Source organism: Bombus affinis, chromosome 13 (genome assembly GCF_024516045.1).
Source record: "Bombus affinis isolate iyBomAffi1 chromosome 13, iyBomAffi1.2, whole genome shotgun sequence".
Taxonomy (NCBI): domain Eukaryota; kingdom Metazoa; phylum Arthropoda; class Insecta; order Hymenoptera; family Apidae; genus Bombus; species Bombus affinis.
Window position 1 is genome coordinate 8,088,128 of NC_066356.1, and position 17,848 is coordinate 8,105,975.

At 34.4% G+C, this 17,848-nt stretch overlaps 3 protein-coding genes across 5 annotated transcripts in view; 2 read left to right on the forward strand and 1 right to left on the reverse strand.

Moving 5' to 3' along the window:
* The window catches only part of LOC126922960 (synaptobrevin-1-like), a 38,023-nt gene extending 32,662 nt beyond the window's left edge, over positions 1-5,361 (reverse strand). The window contains exon 1 of the mRNA XM_050735936.1: positions 5,343-5,361. The gene's annotated coding sequence lies outside the window, so the exon portion shown is untranslated. The remainder of the gene's footprint in view (positions 1-5,342) is intronic.
* Positions 1-17,848, forward strand: part of LOC126922945 (translin) — a 37,542-nt gene that overhangs the window by 14,254 nt on the left and 5,440 nt on the right. The window lies entirely within an intron of this gene.
* On the forward strand, positions 250-14,400 carry LOC126922906 (synaptic vesicle glycoprotein 2B-like). 3 transcript variants are annotated; one of them, XM_050735845.1, is made up of 11 exons: positions 250-1,258; positions 5,390-5,672; positions 6,886-7,033; positions 7,108-7,288; positions 7,370-7,691; positions 7,790-7,948; positions 8,019-8,107; positions 8,940-9,104; positions 9,174-9,293; positions 9,371-9,754; positions 9,844-14,400. In XM_050735845.1, exons 2-11 carry the CDS (start codon positions 5,406-5,408, stop codon positions 10,022-10,024), a joined length of 2,016 nt encoding a protein of 671 aa, XP_050591802.1. In that variant the 5' UTR covers positions 250-1,258; positions 5,390-5,405; the 3' UTR covers positions 10,025-14,400. The 3 variants fall into 3 exon arrangements, with proteins under 3 accessions (XP_050591802.1, XP_050591803.1, XP_050591804.1); XM_050735846.1 differs by lacking the exon at positions 250-1,258 and adding an exon at positions 2,348-2,480; XM_050735847.1 differs by lacking the exons at positions 250-1,258; positions 5,390-5,672 and adding an exon at positions 6,395-6,654.

Below are 17,848 nucleotides of genomic sequence, written 5' to 3' on the forward strand. Positions count from 1 at the left end.
GGAACATCCATCATTTAAAAAATAATATGTTTTAATATTTTAATCATAACTGGAGGAAAAAATTGAAAGAAATATATGTATATAAACATAGATGGATAGTGGATAGGTCGACAACCCTTGCTAGCAAAGGGTCTAGATTTGGAAGACCTCAGTGTATGAGCCATTCCACAAACACTCGTCGAGTTGACGTCGAACAAGAATCGAGGGGAGGTATAGTGGTGGTTTCGCTATATAGAGCGAAGGTGATTCTAGCTGCTCGTAGTTGTTCCCTCAATCGATACACGCGCAGTGTTGTTTGTCTCATACTGTGGAAATGTTACCAAAGCTACTTGTTTTTTACGGATATCGAAGAAACGTCTAACACCAGGATGCAAATATTACGAAACCATTCTAACGGGATATTAAACGATAAATGTGAGATTGTGGAGATATAAAGAAGTTGTAAAACGAATCATTATCGTGAGAAAGGTTCGAGGGGTTCTCGTATCAGCGACTTGCCGTCCTATCATCGATTTCTAAGACATAAACGCCGCGCGCAAAAGAACGGAGGTTTTTAACGTAATATGATTTTTTTTATAAATTGATAAACATAATATAAAAGTGTGGATTTTTCATAATTAATTATAGATTCAGAAGATTAAATTAACGTGAATTTTTTCCTGTGGGAGATTCGTTTTTGAGAAATTGCCGGCTTGAAATAGAGCTAATATCAGTGGCTGAGACAATGTTACATTAATCAAATACCACGAGATTGTAATTGAATTATAGTCGGTCGAATTCGTGCAAGTAATCCATTTCGAACTAAATGAAATTCGAATTAGACACTAATATTATTTCAACCACCGTTTGGTATCAAGACGTTCCTAGGACACATCATCATACTATACAGTGATACGAACATGACGAGGAATTGCACATTACACGCATAATGTTGTATACGCGGTAAACAGCTGTTGTCACAGTTTCTTCAGAGACAACTGATACAAAAATACCGATAACGGCTTCCATTTCAAACCTACGAATATTTTATCGTGCAACCGTGAAGCGAGTGTATATCGCAGGCCCATCGTCTTTAACGAATGAACAATTGGTTTGATCTTATGTAAAATCGATAAGTGGACGATCAACGACCAATGTTTTGGATTCAACGTGTTAATTGTCGTTGAACAGCGGTTAGGAAATCAAGTGATGGAGAAACTAGCCGGTAAAAGGAACGTGCGGAAGGAGTTAAATTTCGCGGAAATCTTCTATTAACCAGGTAATACGACAAAAAGTGCTACACCGTTGAAATGAGTTATTTTAATGTACGAACACCTAGTCGGGTTCTCATTGAAATTTACATACGTAGACATGCACGACAAGAAATATACACCGCGAATTCTGTACACTGTACACGTACAGTGAGTTACAAAATTACTCGAGAATGTTACAAAAGTGTAGAAAATAATAAGAAAACAAAAGAGATTTTAATACTTAGGCATACATAATACGTTTCCTTATTTGGAAATATAGTAATTTGACTCTGATTGTGAGACAACAAACAGAGAAACGTGTTATAATAATTTTATACCTATTTCCACGTCGTAAAATCGTTGGTACGCTTTATAAAAGTGATTACTCTGATAAAATGAACGTTTGCTAAAATAAGCTTTTTGTCTTACTACTGTTTTACTATTGTTTCCTAAATAATCATCTCTGATCTCGTTTGAGCAAACAAAAAGAATTGGTAATGTTTAAATTCCTAAAACGAGAAGTCACGCATAACAATAAGACTTTTGTCACACATTGTGTGAAGATATCTTGTTTATGTCAGAAACGTATAATTGGATCTAAGATGACCGAAAGAAACGTAGCGGAATCAAATATCAAACCTATTACACCATTTCTCAGTTCCCAATCATTCTTAAATCTGATACTTCAGGTAGACTATTTACTAACTTGCGATAGTTATAACAATAATTTTCTCACTATTTTGGATTTGTGTGAGTAAATTTGTGACTCACTGTATCCCCTAATCATCAATTAAATACGATTACTGTCGACATATTTATCTCTGTGCGTATCATGGCGATTTATGTATGTTGCGCACGGACGACGACGTATCCATGCGAATATTAAAGCAAACCGAGTAGGGTGCTTACAACAGTCAGAGACTGGCCGCGCGATATCCGACGAGATTCGCGAAATTTTCTGTCATGCGTCATAAGTGCTACAGAAATTCAACGAGTGCTGGTTGGAATACGTCGCCAGGCGGCCACGGCTTCTGTTTCCTATCCGTTGGGTACCAACACGATATTCGCGTAATCGTAACAGTGGACCCTACACTGCTAGAATTCGTGTTAGGAAACATTTAGATGACATTAGTCCGTTCAGCAGAAAATATACGCGTATGTACGTGTACATGTCATGTAACAAAGGGGCTTACGATCTAATCTAGGATTTCAAAAAAGAGAAGGAGCTTTTCCATATTTTCTTCATCGGTGAGGAAATTGAACGTTTCATTTAACAAAGTTTTACTTTTTTTTAAAGACCAATTAGAAGCGAATGTTTTTAGAAATATGCCAGAGGAAAATTGCATTTTTATTAATTATTCGTGTTAGAAATATTCGTTTTCAAAGAGGTTTTCGAAGAAGAAATAATATTGAATTTAAAATTAGTTTTAACAAAGACAAATACACTTATCGTTTAGTTACTTAATAACTAATAGCTTGCGAAGGATCTTGTTTCGTATTATGAATCTTGTTTCATAAGGAATATATCAAAATTTAAAAGCTGTTTTACCCAGCGTAAATACATTTGTCGTTTAATTAATAAATAATTAATGGCCTGTGGGGAAAATTGTTTACTAATTGTTGGTGGTAGAACTAAATTGTTTCGGATGGTTTTGTAATACACTTACGTTTAAAATCAGTTTTACCGAAGACAAATACATTGATCGTTGATTGATTATTTATTAAAGTATAGTATTAACCACGCGCAACAGAACATAAAGGAATTAAGAGAAGAATTTTGATGTGTCTCTTAATTTGTTTGAAATCCTTGTATCTGTTTCGTTTTTATGAAATTCACACACGGCATGTAAATTGAACGTACGTATAGATAGATATGGCTTGTTTTATCATGAAAGTGTTGACAAATATTTACCTTTCTCGAACATTTCGTAATTTGATTGACAAGTAGTGTTCGTTAACTTCCTACTGCATCGAACGTTTAATTACATAGAATTTCGTAATAGGAATATTTTCTCGCGATAATTGCAACTTGCTAAATGTTTAATAAGCACCAAACATACGGTATCAAACGGTATAAAGGTATAAAAGAATGCTATTGTCTCATAAATTTCGAACGATTAAGTATAGGAGAATGAACAAATATCGCGTGTATTATACATATTCCGTATTCTCATTGACGTTTATTACGTGATTGTTCCATGTCCGAACACGATGTAGCACGATCAACGAAAATTATAAATTTATGTCCTGTGTAAGTTTCAACGATGCAAGTTATAGACGGTTAGATCTATATACGCGTATGAATATTTTAACTGTCTCGATTTGTAGAACCACTAAAAATAATTCAGTTGGAAAATGATATAAATGTAGCCAACATATTTTTTTTTTTTCGCGTGCATGGTAAATACAAGAAATGATAAATGCTATTTATATAGAGATCTATATTTATCTAGAGAATTATTGTAACGTATGATTTTTTAAGTCCACGTGGTATTACCGAGCTTTGATTTTAATATCGTAGTTGTACGAAAGGAAATTCCAAAGTTTTTAACAACATTTTCTTCTACTTCAGCGAAATGAAATACTAAAAGTACTAAATTATGGAATATCTTTTCATATCTAAAGTGTCTGATTCTACAAAATAATATTTAATTACATATCGTTACTGTAAATTAAATTACCCTGTTTACATTTTTCACGTCATTTACAGTTTTAATTTTTTAATTATTTAATTCTTCGCAATGTTCGATCCTTCATTCGTTCGTCGCTTCTTTTTTTAAATCCCTCAACTATACTAAAATCAAAAATACGTATTGATATTCCATACATTCAAATTTCTACACTCGCAGATTTTGCCAAATGTTTTCCTCTTTTTGTTTCTATCAATTAATCATCTATCGGCGAGGAAAGTGAATGAAAATAAGAGAAGGAGAAGTAAACGCGTGGGAGGGGAGATATATTGCTGTGCTGGAAAAAAGAGATAAGGGGAAAAAAGCGAGAAAAATGTCAAAGAAGAGATACAAAAGGTTGCGGAAACGTAGACTCCATTATAGTTAACAATGCCCACCTCGTCGACGTTGACGCAAGGTTGACATGTGTAGTTGTGTATATTTAAATAAAGCTACGTGCAGTGCAGACCCTATTAGAGAGCGTTATTCGTAGGCGTGCATCTGATCGACTTGTATGAGTGAACACGAATCGATAAATTAGCGTGTCGACGTATGTGTTTGATGACACGTTCCGAACCCGTCTAACCGTGATAATAAATGCCTACGAAAAATGCATGCTTCGATGCCGACCTTTAATGACGTCGTCATCATTAACGCAGGATGAATATTATTACGTATAAATAAGATTTTTCTAACGTCTTCGAAAGTCTTTCTTTACGTCAGACGAACATCCTTTTAGCACTATGAAACTGTGAAAGTTGTGGTATCTCGTTCCTTTATGCATTAACGTGTTTTTCAGAAGAAAGAAGAGGTCCTCCATATTCTATAGAATTATTAATAATTAATTTTGAAAAGAACACCAGGACAACTATTTTCGACGTTAATACTAGTACTAATATGTAGTGATTTTTCGTAGTAATTTTATAGATTTGCGACAACAATTTTTAAGGACTTTTCATGATATTTATTAAGTATATAGGTAAATGTGTTTTCCATTATTTGCGTTATTTGTATTATTCCATGCGGATTTGTGGACATAAGTATTAGGGTACTTATTGTTTAAATTCATTGAAAATGAAATTGAAAAATTCAACGAGTGAAAAGCATTCGATTATTACTAAACATCAATAGATGTTGTAATGAAGTTCTAACAGTGTTCATTTCATTATAACCTCTCGGTACAATGTTTATAGTTTAGTCGCTGATAGATCTAATGTTAATGGTAATCTTGATAAACTGCGGATGTCTATATATTTACAGAAAACTTTCAATGCAAAATGTATAGAATGCACATAACATATAAAAATATAAAAATATCTAAAACATAGTAATTATCTGAAATTTTCTGCTTAAATTCCATTTCTTCATTTATGTATATAAATATCGAAATAAGTCGAAAGCAATCTAAAAACTTGTAATAAATGCTGTAATAAATTCATACGTTTGTTGTTGTTTACGTGGAGTAATAGGCCGTTGACGATGTTGCAGATGGTTTGTGGCAGTGATGCCCTCGTCGGAGGAGGAAAGCCAGTGGCTCGTTGGCAGCGGGGGTGGACCCGCATCTTCCAGCGGTGGCACGATATCCGGAACTGGAGAACGCACGTTGACCAGTAGAGGAGGATTATACACTGAGGAGATGACGTCTCAATCGACGAATACGAACACCGCAGGTGCGAACGCGGGTTCAGCCGATTCCGCTGAGCATGATCTCATTGACTCGACCACCGATGCAACACTTTTAGCACAGTTTCACGAAGACGCTATCAAACAGGTATATACGATTTTACTTCTACTCTTTCTCATTTACATCACTTTGAATAATTCGTTGTTCGAACATTGTGAACTTATCCTTTAACGTTTATCGAATCAGATTTATGTTAAACGTATTTTTTCACGATTAATATCGATCTTGTTTCAATATTATCGTAAAGTCCTTGAAGAATTATGAGTCATTTTGTTTGTTGAAATAGGGGAATATAAAAATTCGAGAATCATAGTTGGATAATAGCTATGTTGAAATGAAAAATCGATATCATTTCGAGTGAACGTTATGTTGATTATACAATTTCTTATTAAATTCTCGTTTTAAAGCCTTCTTTTCTCGAGAAAGAAGAATCTATGATAGATAAGTTGCATCACCGATCCTTAATCTTAGAGTGTCTATTTCCAATTACAAGACATTTAATGCAATTTTGTTCGTACAATATTAAATTAGCGCTGTGTTCACACTTCACTTCACATATTCACGATAACAAGCAATTTTATCTATATTGTAAGCGATAAAATTAATAAAAAATCACGAAGTTCGAAGAATTTTGCCACCAATTGCTCTGGAAACTTCTACGTAACTAAAATTTGAATTACAATCGTAAGCAAATTGCGATTATCGAAAGATATCGAAGCATCGATTATCGATTGATCAATTTTTAGAATATTTTTTCCAAAGTACGAAGCGTAGTTACAGGCCAATGAGCTCATACAAATTTGAAATCTGTATGTACATTGGCTGCTGCATCTTTTTCGACATATCGAAATAAAATATTAAACTTTGGTTAATCGAACAACAAAAACATAACCTATAGTAAATGGCGTCCTTTTTAGCCGAGTTAATTTCTTTAGTTGTTTAATTACCCTTTCACTGCCAGTGTTTAAAACTTTTTTAGAGTTTCAACATGGATGAAGTTTTAGATGAATCGATTGTAAAGGCAAAATATGAGTCGAAAGAGATACCGGGCTATCTGAATGATTTCCCAGTAAATACATTTGTTTTCCATAATTTATTTAGAGGTTACACCTATATTTTAATCAATTGTAGATATTTCAATTTATATATTATTTGTGTTATTCAAATGAATTTAATAAACAATAGTACAAAATAACTGCCTATTTATTGTATTGTATTGTACATTGTTTAGTAATATTTATATATTGTCATTTGTGTCATTCTTGTATAATAAACTACTAACATGTTAATTGTTTTTCAGGCTGGTGTTGGTTACTTCCAAGTATTGGCTGCTTTGTGCACAGGCTTGAGTCTTGCAGCAGATACTGTAGAATTTTTTGTTGTACCATATATTTTGCCAAGTGCAGAGGTTGAACTATGTATTGAAGATAATGAAAAAGGATGGCTCAGTTAGTTTTTATTTTTACCCCTTCTTACAATGTATATGCTTCTAGATAAATATCCTCGCATCTTTTTATTTTAGGCAATATTACTTTAATGGGCCTTGCACTAGGAGGATTATTTTGGGGTGGTTTAGGAGACAGGATTGGTAGACGCAGATCTTTATTGTCTGCAATGTCTGTTCATGCTTTATTTAGTGGTGTAGCCACTTTTATGCCAACTTATGGAACATTTATGTGTGCTAGATTTTGTTCTGCAATTGGGTAAGGAATTCCTATCTTTTTTTGTATTTAGGTATACTTTAAGATTATTTGAAATGAACTGTATATCTTATTTCACCACAGAGTAGGGGGATCTTTACCACTAGCATTTGCATATCTCGCAGAATGTTGTCCAAGATTAAGCAGGAGCAGATGGATTGGCTTATTAGTGGCAGCAGGAGCACTGGGAGGTGTATATGCAGCTCTTCTAGCATGGGCGGTGGTTCCTACAACTGGAGAAATGGTAGTTCTTGAAAACAAAGAACACTTCAGTGCTTGGCATCGCTTCCTTTTACTTTGTTGTTTACCTGCATTATGCTCTACTGTCGGGCTCATTTTCCTACCAGAAAGTACAAGATATTTGGTAGAAGCAGGCAGAGATGTAGAAGCAATGATGGTTTACCAGGTATTTTTTTATATCTATGTATAAGATAAGTATGTGTAATAAGAGATAAGCAATGTAATAAGATAAAAAAGTTGATTGAAACTGATGTACGTTTTTAGAAAATATACAAAAAGAATAACACGCGGAAAGGTGCAACAGGTGCACAATATCAACTTTCTGAATTAGAGCTTCCAACTAAAAGGCCTCGTGGTTTGGCACCTCCATCTCCTACTAATCATACTAGTGTTTTGGCTGATATAATTTATTCTATTGAAGTGGTATGAATATTTGCTTATTTTTTTATCTTACATCTTTGGAAACTAATATTAATTTTTATTGAATTTCTAGTTTTGGAATTCTTTCCTGGAATTATTTGTATCGCCTCATTTGCGCGTCACGATAGTGCTTATAATTATTTGGTCAACTGTATCATTTGGGTATGTATTTTCATTAAACATGTCAGTAATTGTTTGTTTTATAATATTGTAGTATCGTAAATACTGCTGTTAATTCGTTTATCGTCCTCTAGCAACTCCCTTGTCTTTTGTTTTAGCCTCATATCTCTTGTCTTAGCCCCATTACGCACATGCTCAGCAACCACTTGTTTATAATTTGCATCTCAGCAACCGCTTGTTTACAATCCGCGCGACACCCCCCAGGCCCCTCGTCCACGATACTACATTCAGTCACACCTGACAATCACATCTGCCCTCAGATGTGCAAAGTTCATCTTCAACGCTTGCCATCATTGATAATGATTCAACTCGATTTCAACACAATTTCACAATTTCTACACGAATAGTTCTGTCAAACGTCTCGTTTTCTGTCTTGTTCAATCCCGCCACGAGTCCCCAATTGTAGTATCGTAAATAATTATGATTAGTTTATTAATGATAAGTGGATTAAACAGATGTTAATTAAACAGAAAACAATGGTTACTAAACATGAACTAATTGCAACAAACGTAGAATAATTAAAACAACTAAATAATTAATTAACAATTCTCGTCAATACAAATTCAACTCTCTCTTGACAACGCTAACAACACTATCTCGAGAACGCAATCCGCACTCTCTAACTTCTCAACTCATACTGCTGTTAATTCGTTTATCGTCCCCTAGCAACCCCTTGTCTTCTGTCTTAGCTTCATATCTCTTATCTTAGCCGCACTGTGCACATGCTCAGCAACCACTTGTTTATAATTCGCACCTCAGCAACCACTTGTTTACAATATTATACTACGATACTACAATATTATGATTACTTTAGACTATATGGCCTTATGGTGTGGTGTCCTGAGTATCTCAAACTTATACGCGCCACGGAATATAAAGCTCACACAATAAAAATTTTCGGGAAAGAATATAAACATCAAATATTCAATGGCTCTTTAGAGAATTGTCAATACAAAGATTCGACATTTTTAAATTGCAAGTAAGTAGTTATGAAAAAAGTTTGTGAAATAATACTGAACTAAATTGTATATGAGCATTTGTGTTTCAGATTCACTAAAATGGTATTCAGTCACGTAGATTTCGATAATTGTACTTTTCAATCTGTAGAATTCAGTAGCATAAAGTCTAGTAAAACTCATTTTACAGACAGTGTTATTGTACACTCGAAGTATGTATTCAGAATGTTATTATTTAACAACAGTACTCCTTTCTTGATATAAAATAATGATTGTCTATGGCTTTTAGATTTGTAGATACAGATCTATCCGCACAAGTCTTTACGAGATGTAAGTTGGAAAATAATACGGAATTAAGTTTAAGCGGTCCCTGCCCGACTCTCGATTTGGATTATAACATTTACATAGAAGAAGCTTTACATGGCCATCTCGTTGCTCAATTGGCTTTCGTGCCTGCTGCTATTTTAGCAGGATTAGCACTCACTGTGCTTGAACGGCCAAAAATGATTGGTATTTCATTATTCCTCTCATCAGTAGCTGCTCTGTGTTTAATTCTAGTGGGCACAAATAGTTCTGCAGTGCTTGGCTTCGAAGGTGGTTTTATGGCAGTGTTTGCTATTGCTTGGACGTCTCTTACCTTGGTTACAGTTGAGAGCTTCCCTACTCATTTAAGGTAAATTTCGTTTTGATTATTATTTCATTCAAATAAAATATATATCTAAATAAAAAATGTACTAATAGTAAGATATATCGATTTTATAGGTGTACTGGTTTCGGTTTTATAGCAGGTGTTATAAGGCTATGTGGTTTAATAGGAACTACAACTTATAAAACTTTAGTTGGCGCACCTCTAGTTGCGCCTGCACTGTTAACTGCATTACCGTTATTAGTAGCTAGTGTCGCAACATTCAAATTGCCTCACACTCATACAGTTTTTTTATAAGGATTGCGAGTAAGTGGGAAAAACTCAGATGCCGTATAAAAGACGTTTTTAATTTGTATTTTAATGGATCACTTGTGAACTGCGCTAATGTTTTTATTCAATATTTTCACATGATATGGAAAATCTCGTGATTCGTTATGAAATCCTAAAGTTCGGTTTCTATCAGAAACGCTTGGACGAAAATTATATAAGGTGAAACGTCCTCAACAAGTGCAAACTTTTGAATTTGCAAATTTAACAATTAATGCTTTTCTTTTGAAGTGCGCCTTCGTACAAAGTGACATATCCTAAACTAGTAAATGGAACGATAAATTGTGGTTGACACAAATATTTGAGTATTTAAAGCGCACAGATGTTAAAGAGTAGCCGTCTCGTACGCTAGGATATGGACTTTCTACAAGATTTTAATACATGTGTTTTAAGCGATGACGAAGGTTATTGTTATAGCAGAAAGATCTTAGGAAAAAAAGACAAAGGACGTACGGAGATTTAATATTTAAATCATGTTACATGAAACCTCATGTAGATCTTGTATTCCGAGATTTCACTCCATCTAATTTCAAAGCCATTATACGACTCATTTTCTATAAAAAAGAAGTCGTAAGATGCACATATGTTTATAAAGCTATTTTAATAAGGCAATAGCCATGAAACGTGTCAATTGTAATGGATGTCAAGAGTGGAAGTTGTCATCCATACTGATACGTCAACACATACCAAGAAAATTAAACACTAAATAATTTTGCTTACTAAAAATGCATTTGAATATTCAGAATAGAAAAATATGGAATGTTATTCATAGTGCATAGATCTTACTTTTGTTTATAATTAGATTAGAGAGATTATGCATGATCCCAAAATTATTACATTCTAAGCAATTCGATCGAGAAAGTTTGCCAAGGACAGTATCGTGGAAATTTTTATATTTACTATTGCTGTATACGCTTTTGCCATTTGAGAAATTAAATATATATGTATACATATATATTCTAAGGAGGTAGATAGGGAACCTCGAATCAAATAATATTAAATTCTTTCTACTGTGAAGGGAAAATAGTCGAAAAAAGACATATTCGGTACTTTTGCTTTTCAACAACATCAAGCAGCTTACATTCACTCTAGACGCTAGACTCGGCTAAGAGGCATTATCCATGTAATTCATGTAAATGCTGCCGTTCGAATCTTAAATTCCCTCAAACTGAAGACTTTGAACTCGAGAGATAGAAGCTTTAGCTTCGTTTATTATAAATCCGAGAGATTATCGCCTCTAGTCAACTTTTAATCATCTTTAAGCTTACAAAATACGAATAAACTATAAAAAGAAAAATGCGTCAATCTTTCTAACACTTGTAACCGAAGTAGATGACATTATTTTCTACAAAATCATGAATGTACACTAATATCATCTTAATTGTAAAGATCGCTAATTGCATTTTGCAAATACTTGGCTAGAATTTTACTGTCATTGCGGGAAAGAGGCCGTGATGACATGCCAAAGCTGAAAAAAATACTGGTTCCTCAGAACGGATAACTATTTTTAGGCAATAAGAACATAAAATAAGTTTTATGACTATTGAGATATCTCAATCTTATCGAAACTTAAAATATATTACTAAATATTTAAGGAAGTTTATTAGTGAGATAAATACAAACTGCTGTTGGCAAACTTAATCACATAAAAATCTACGTCCCATCATGGTTAGTGAATTTTTCATATCAAATTGTTGGCATCTAATTTAAAAACACCAAAAAAAAAAAAAGATGTTAATGTTATAAATCGAGCGCTATAGCTATTTCGTCATTTAACAAGAAGTAGAAACGTGCGCAAATTAAAATTGTTTTATTACTCGCACAAGTTTTCGTATAACAATTCTATCTTTTATCACGAAGCAACAACGTGGTAATTTTAGTGTCTACAAGTAATGCTGCTCGTTCCTACTTCCGTAAATTGTATTTGTGAACTTGACAGTGAAACAAGCCTGTGCTGGCATTGCAGTGCATAAAATTAATTACTTGTATGAATAGAATAATTTTTTGCATTTAAAACAGTAGACTTATGTTCATAGAATTAAATGTTTTAAACGTCTTTGATTTTGAGACGATATAATATCAAAGTTGGTAGATTTATAACTGATTATCATAGAAGGTTTCCAAAGAAATCTTTGTTAAAAAAGCTTGCCAGCACATACGGTTTCATATGATTAAATCTATACTGCTACACTATTAAATTCATCATCGCCCGTAGATAATATATTTTAATCGACATATCACTTATGAACGAGCACTTTAGATTCGTAGGCTTTAATTAGACTATCAACTAAACGTATTTAGAAATGTGTACCAGGAATCGTAATGATGAAATTTCAAGTCGGTAAAATAGCGGTATACGTATACAAGGAAACTGCTAGATAGTCATTGAAAGTTGAGGATTTCTTTTAGCGAATACGATTGATTATCAGCACACGGATTGATTATCAGCGGATCGAACAATGTAATTGCGTTAGATTGTGTTTTAACATGGAAAATACTCGTGAAAGTTATTCGAGTGATATTTAGTGCAATGTTGTATCGTTAAGTATAATTATTATTTTTATCTTGTTGGATAACTGCACAAACATAAACGAATGTTTTCCTTATTTTATTATATATGGAGAACTGACTTTGTGAAAAATTAATTAGTGAGATATCCAGTTTTTTAATTACTGCATTACATTATGCGAAGATATTATATCATCAGTGTACAGTGTTTTCTTCTGTACTTGGTAGTATATTTTACAGTAGATATTTTATCCCCTTATTTTATTTTATACAGACTGAAAATAAGGATCAGTTGATAATCGCCGTATCTTTGGTTTGTTTTTACAACATAGACTGTTTTTTTTTTTTAACTTTTAAATGTGTAATATTTAATTAATTAGAAAGACATGAATATATCGTCCAGTGATAGAAAGGAAGAAATTCAAATTCTACGACATTTTAATAAGCACTTGATTCTGTTTCAGAATAAAACAATTGCAATCTTTATTTTCACTTTCCAAAAAAGACATTCATCGTACTAAATTGCAAATTATAATATTTATATGTAGCGTTTTTAATCTATACCTGTTTTGCATAACTCATTAATGTTTTCAGAATTGGTTTGTTGGTCGCATATGAACAATTTCAGTCATTATTATGAATGAAAGATAATATTCATCAAATTATGCAACCAGTACTTAAAAAAAGTAAATTACAATACAATATTTGCTAATACCTTGACTCATTAAGAAATATTAATTTGAAACAGTAGCGAGAGTATTACGTGCTAGAACATCTGTTTGAACACTTATATAGAACATTCAGTCGATTTAATAGAGACTGTTAATTATAAGATAGACTCAAAATAAGGAAGTAACTTTTCCCTTAAACATTTGAGCAATTGCATTAAAAATTTATTCTTTTTCTATGCTTTAGTACATTCACAACACAAAAACAATTCTTTCCTTTTTTTAGTATGAGTAAAAGTATTTAATTTTTTGTATACGAAACATTCTAATATTTGAATTGCTGTTTTGGATATTACACGGACCTAAGTTGGAGAAGTCATTTGCATATTTTTTAAAGGCATTTCTGACAGCTTTATTTTCTCGAATATGACAATGGCTGCGATCTTTTGAGTAGCTTTTTTTCGAGGGACCCAACAACAGAATGTAATAGAATAGAATGATTCGATGCTTTGTACGAGATACGTATGCGGAATTAATAATGAATCGATTAATTGGTATTACAGCAATACATATGTAAAAAAGAAAAAAAAAACAATTGTTGAAACGGTCGCAATTATAGTTTAAAGTATATATATATATTTATCTCGCAATACTTTTAGAACACTCATTTTACGACAAAAATTTGTATATAATTTGTAAGAAAAAAGTCGACATGCTCTTGCAAACTTCATGGCAATATGTAGTAAATTATTCGTAATATTAACTGTCATAATAATTATCATTGTTATCAATGTCATGTATGGCTCAGACATTTCAATTCAATTCGATCTCTCGAATCAACATAACTTGCATAATTAAAAAAAGGACATCAGGTTTCGAGAGAACTTCAATATTATTTTTTTTTATAATATTGACGAACATAGATATGTTTAGAATTATTTAAAGGAATCATGAAGGAAGTATTCGAAAAAAAGATGCGAGCAGTTGCAATTCGAAAATCGAATTGGACGGTATCCAGATACTATGTATGTATATGTATGTCTTTTATTCTACTGTAATTCTATCAGAATTGACCGAAGTATTCAGAAATAGTTGAACATGGAAATCCAAATTCATCATATCCTGTACTCGCTCAGCTTTTTAAGTTAGTAAAAAATATATTTGAAGCGATTGGAGTGAATTTATTACCGATATGTGTATGTTAACCTTCTACTTATTAAGTTTCTTTTGCTATTATATCAACAATTCAATAAATAAGAGAATAGACGACGGGAACAGATGAAGTAAGTTCGTCGATTTGTTCAATCATATTTATTGAATGATTACTTACCTCATAATTGCAATAATTCTTTCTCTAATTTTTCAGACGATTTTAAACTATACAAAAGTTAGCGGGAGATTGTAACTATAGTTGTTGCTGATCCGCCATTTGTATCGATGGAAAAAGGTAAAGAATCGATATGTCGGTATAGAGAATATTTTCTTCTATATCGACGGCAGGTTTTGAAGAAAGTCATTTATCGATCAATTTTATTAATAACAATTTTTTAATTCTCCCACAAAACAAATATGGAGGATTATTAAAACACATAAATGTATCATACATCGTGGCTAGTTAATAAGGTACAAATAGTTACTCTTTTATAAACAAGACAAACGTATAATGCAGAACAATAGTTTATACTTTCAATAATTATTAGTTAGAAACCAAACAAATCATTATTAATTGTAGTAGATGCAAATGTTTAAAGAAGTATTGTCTATACCTGCAACGTTCCCTTGATATTTCCTGCCGATTATTGACCTTGAGCTTGACCTTGCGTGTGTCCTCGACATAAGAAGAGTAGTACGAAGATAATCGTGTCGAACGAGCCCTGACCTAACCTATTCTAGGCTATGTCTCCGTTCTTTATATACAGACAAAGCCTAGGAGAGGCTAAATCAAGTTACTCTGTCCCGTGGAAACAAACATCACATCCTCATCTCGTAAGTATTTTGCTACGCGAATTTTCCTTATGTACTTTTTCGTGTTATGTCATATTCGAAATAAATTCTTTTATGAAAATAACCTGTCAGGTATATTTTCCTTTTTCAAGTTTAATCACTTTGTCTTTAAATTCAATTATACCAATTATTATTTCGTTTTCCATGCGATTGGCCATAAAGGAAAAGTCAATCTTGTTGGCATATGCAGGTCTTTCGAGGGAGCTCTTTTTGCAACAGAGCCCCGGACGGCACAAAGAAAGCGTGTCATGCCTAAAAATACGCGAGGCACGCAGGTAGATGTGAAGAGGTCGTAGGGACTGGGAGGGAATAAAAAAAAGGCAAAGGAATTGCACAAGAGCAGCGATTTGGTATTCAAATCGTTAGGCATGTTCCCGCCTCTCTCGCAACACAGGTCCTCCTCCCGTAGCAATAATACGAAGGCCTCCTTCGTTTAAATGTTTTCACTTCTTGTTCTTCTTCTACCTCCACGTTCTCTATCCTTTGCCCCTCCCTCCTGTCTCTTAGCGTTCTCTTCTCCAGCCGTCTCTTAACGTTCAATCTCTTTTCCCCTTGTCGCACTTTTTACTCAATCACCTTGCATTAATCTGCATAGAATTATCGTTCCATTTTATGTAATTTTTTTATAATGCAACAAATAAACCAAAGTCATTATTCTTCGGTTGTCCAAGTTGTTAATTGATACGGAGAACAAAAAAAAAAGGAAGGCAACAATATCGAATCTATCGGTGCACTTTCAGCAATGCTTTCGTACGGCTTCAACATTCGCAGGAAGAATTCGATCAACTGATCAATTCGCACTGATATCGAATTACTCGTTCACTTTCAGAGAGAAATGTCCTCGAGAAACTTCAATGCGAGAACCAAGCAGAGGCGTGGAGACTTCAACGACCGCACGTGCAATGTCCGACCAGCGCGGTTACACGAAGTCGGGATCATCGAGGGAGGCTGGTTATTTCGTATTTCCGAATGTTTCACTTTCTCCTGTGGTATCCGCGCGCTATGAAATGAAGCTGCTCCACATCACCGTCTCTGAGAAATAAATGAAACACCGTCTATGTCGACGTTTCGTCACGGCTACGACCTGCACAGTCGCTCAACCGGATCCTGAACGTTCACCAGAAGAAAAGTTTTCTTATTTATCTGGAACTGGAGTTCTTTGTATGGTTTCACACCGTATAAACTCGTAAATATTAAACGCGTCGTCTGCACTGCACTCGTGGCAAAGCTGTTGTGCACTCTCAGTGTCCACGCAAAGTCGTCAATGGAACGGAATTGATAATAATTTCCCACTTGGGTGAACATCACGCTGATTAATATTCGCAAATGTATTCTATTCGTTGTAGGATCTTTCCGACGATCCTGGCTTTTCCCGCGTGTCATCGCACATTGCACTGGTACTAGCCGCGTCACAGACAGTCACGCGAAACGGAAAGAAAAAGTCATCGGTATGCTGACCGAAAGAAGTCTGCCAATAAGTCGGAAAAGACAGTGAAAACTCACGTGTCTCTCGAAAGGTAAAGTGCAAGGAAGCGGCTAACGAAAACGGTGATTGGTATACGTGGCACCGGATTGGCCAGTGCGATGGCATACCTTGACGCCATGCACGGTGTGTGCGCACATCGGCAACCTGTGCACCCACTAACCACTAACCGCCGAACCACGGGAGGCCAAGGTGTGCGCGCGCCAGGATAATATATGTATCTACGTGCGTTAACCACGTGAGAGCGGCCAGCATCTTTCCACGGGGCCTCTCTGGTGGGGACTTAACCTATGGACTGCTCTTTGTCTCCGTCTTTCTCTCGCATAAACCTTGAATCCTCGGGAAATCGCTGGAACTTTAATATATCAGTGAATTTCAATGCAACCGCTGCGCTGCGCCAGTTACATGATTTTCTTCTGTTCGATAAATTTTTTTAATCGATCAACGTTCGATGTTTTGCTGTAAGGAAAGTTAAAAAGGTTTCTCCTCGTTTCTTAATTATTTCTCTATCTGTATATTTTTCTTTTTTTTTTTTTAGAATTACATTGTCCGGAGAGGAACAATGCGCTAACGGAAATAAAGGAGAACGGTGTCCACAAATTATAGCCTTGTTTCAATCTGTTCGATCTATAAACGGAGATCTGTTTTTTTTCGCAGCAAGACCCAACCGTGACGATGTCGTAGACATACATATTTGTTTCGGCATAGTACGTTTCCTCGCACAGTTAGCATCTCTTTTTATCTTCATCATTGCACTGTCATTTACTTGGCATGGTAGTTAGCGTCGGTGTCTTGTTTGCCAAGGTAGGCGCTTACTTTTTTATTCGCCACCCCGTAGACGGCGAGTTCTCACTCAACATTCCCGGCAATCTCTGATCGACGAGTTTTTATGAAGGTCGTACGAACTACGTGAGCCTACCCACTTACCCAGCTGCATCGCTAATGTACATGTTTATGCTATTTGTGGCCGTTTCAGATGCGCGAAAAATGCATGCACATTATGCGCAAGTTATATGTAACATAAAACAACAATAACTTAAAGGCGTTAATGATTTTATCAATTTCTTACGGTATCGATGTGTTCGCAATTTTCGTCTAGGGTATGCAGAGGATAGATTTTAAACCTGCGAA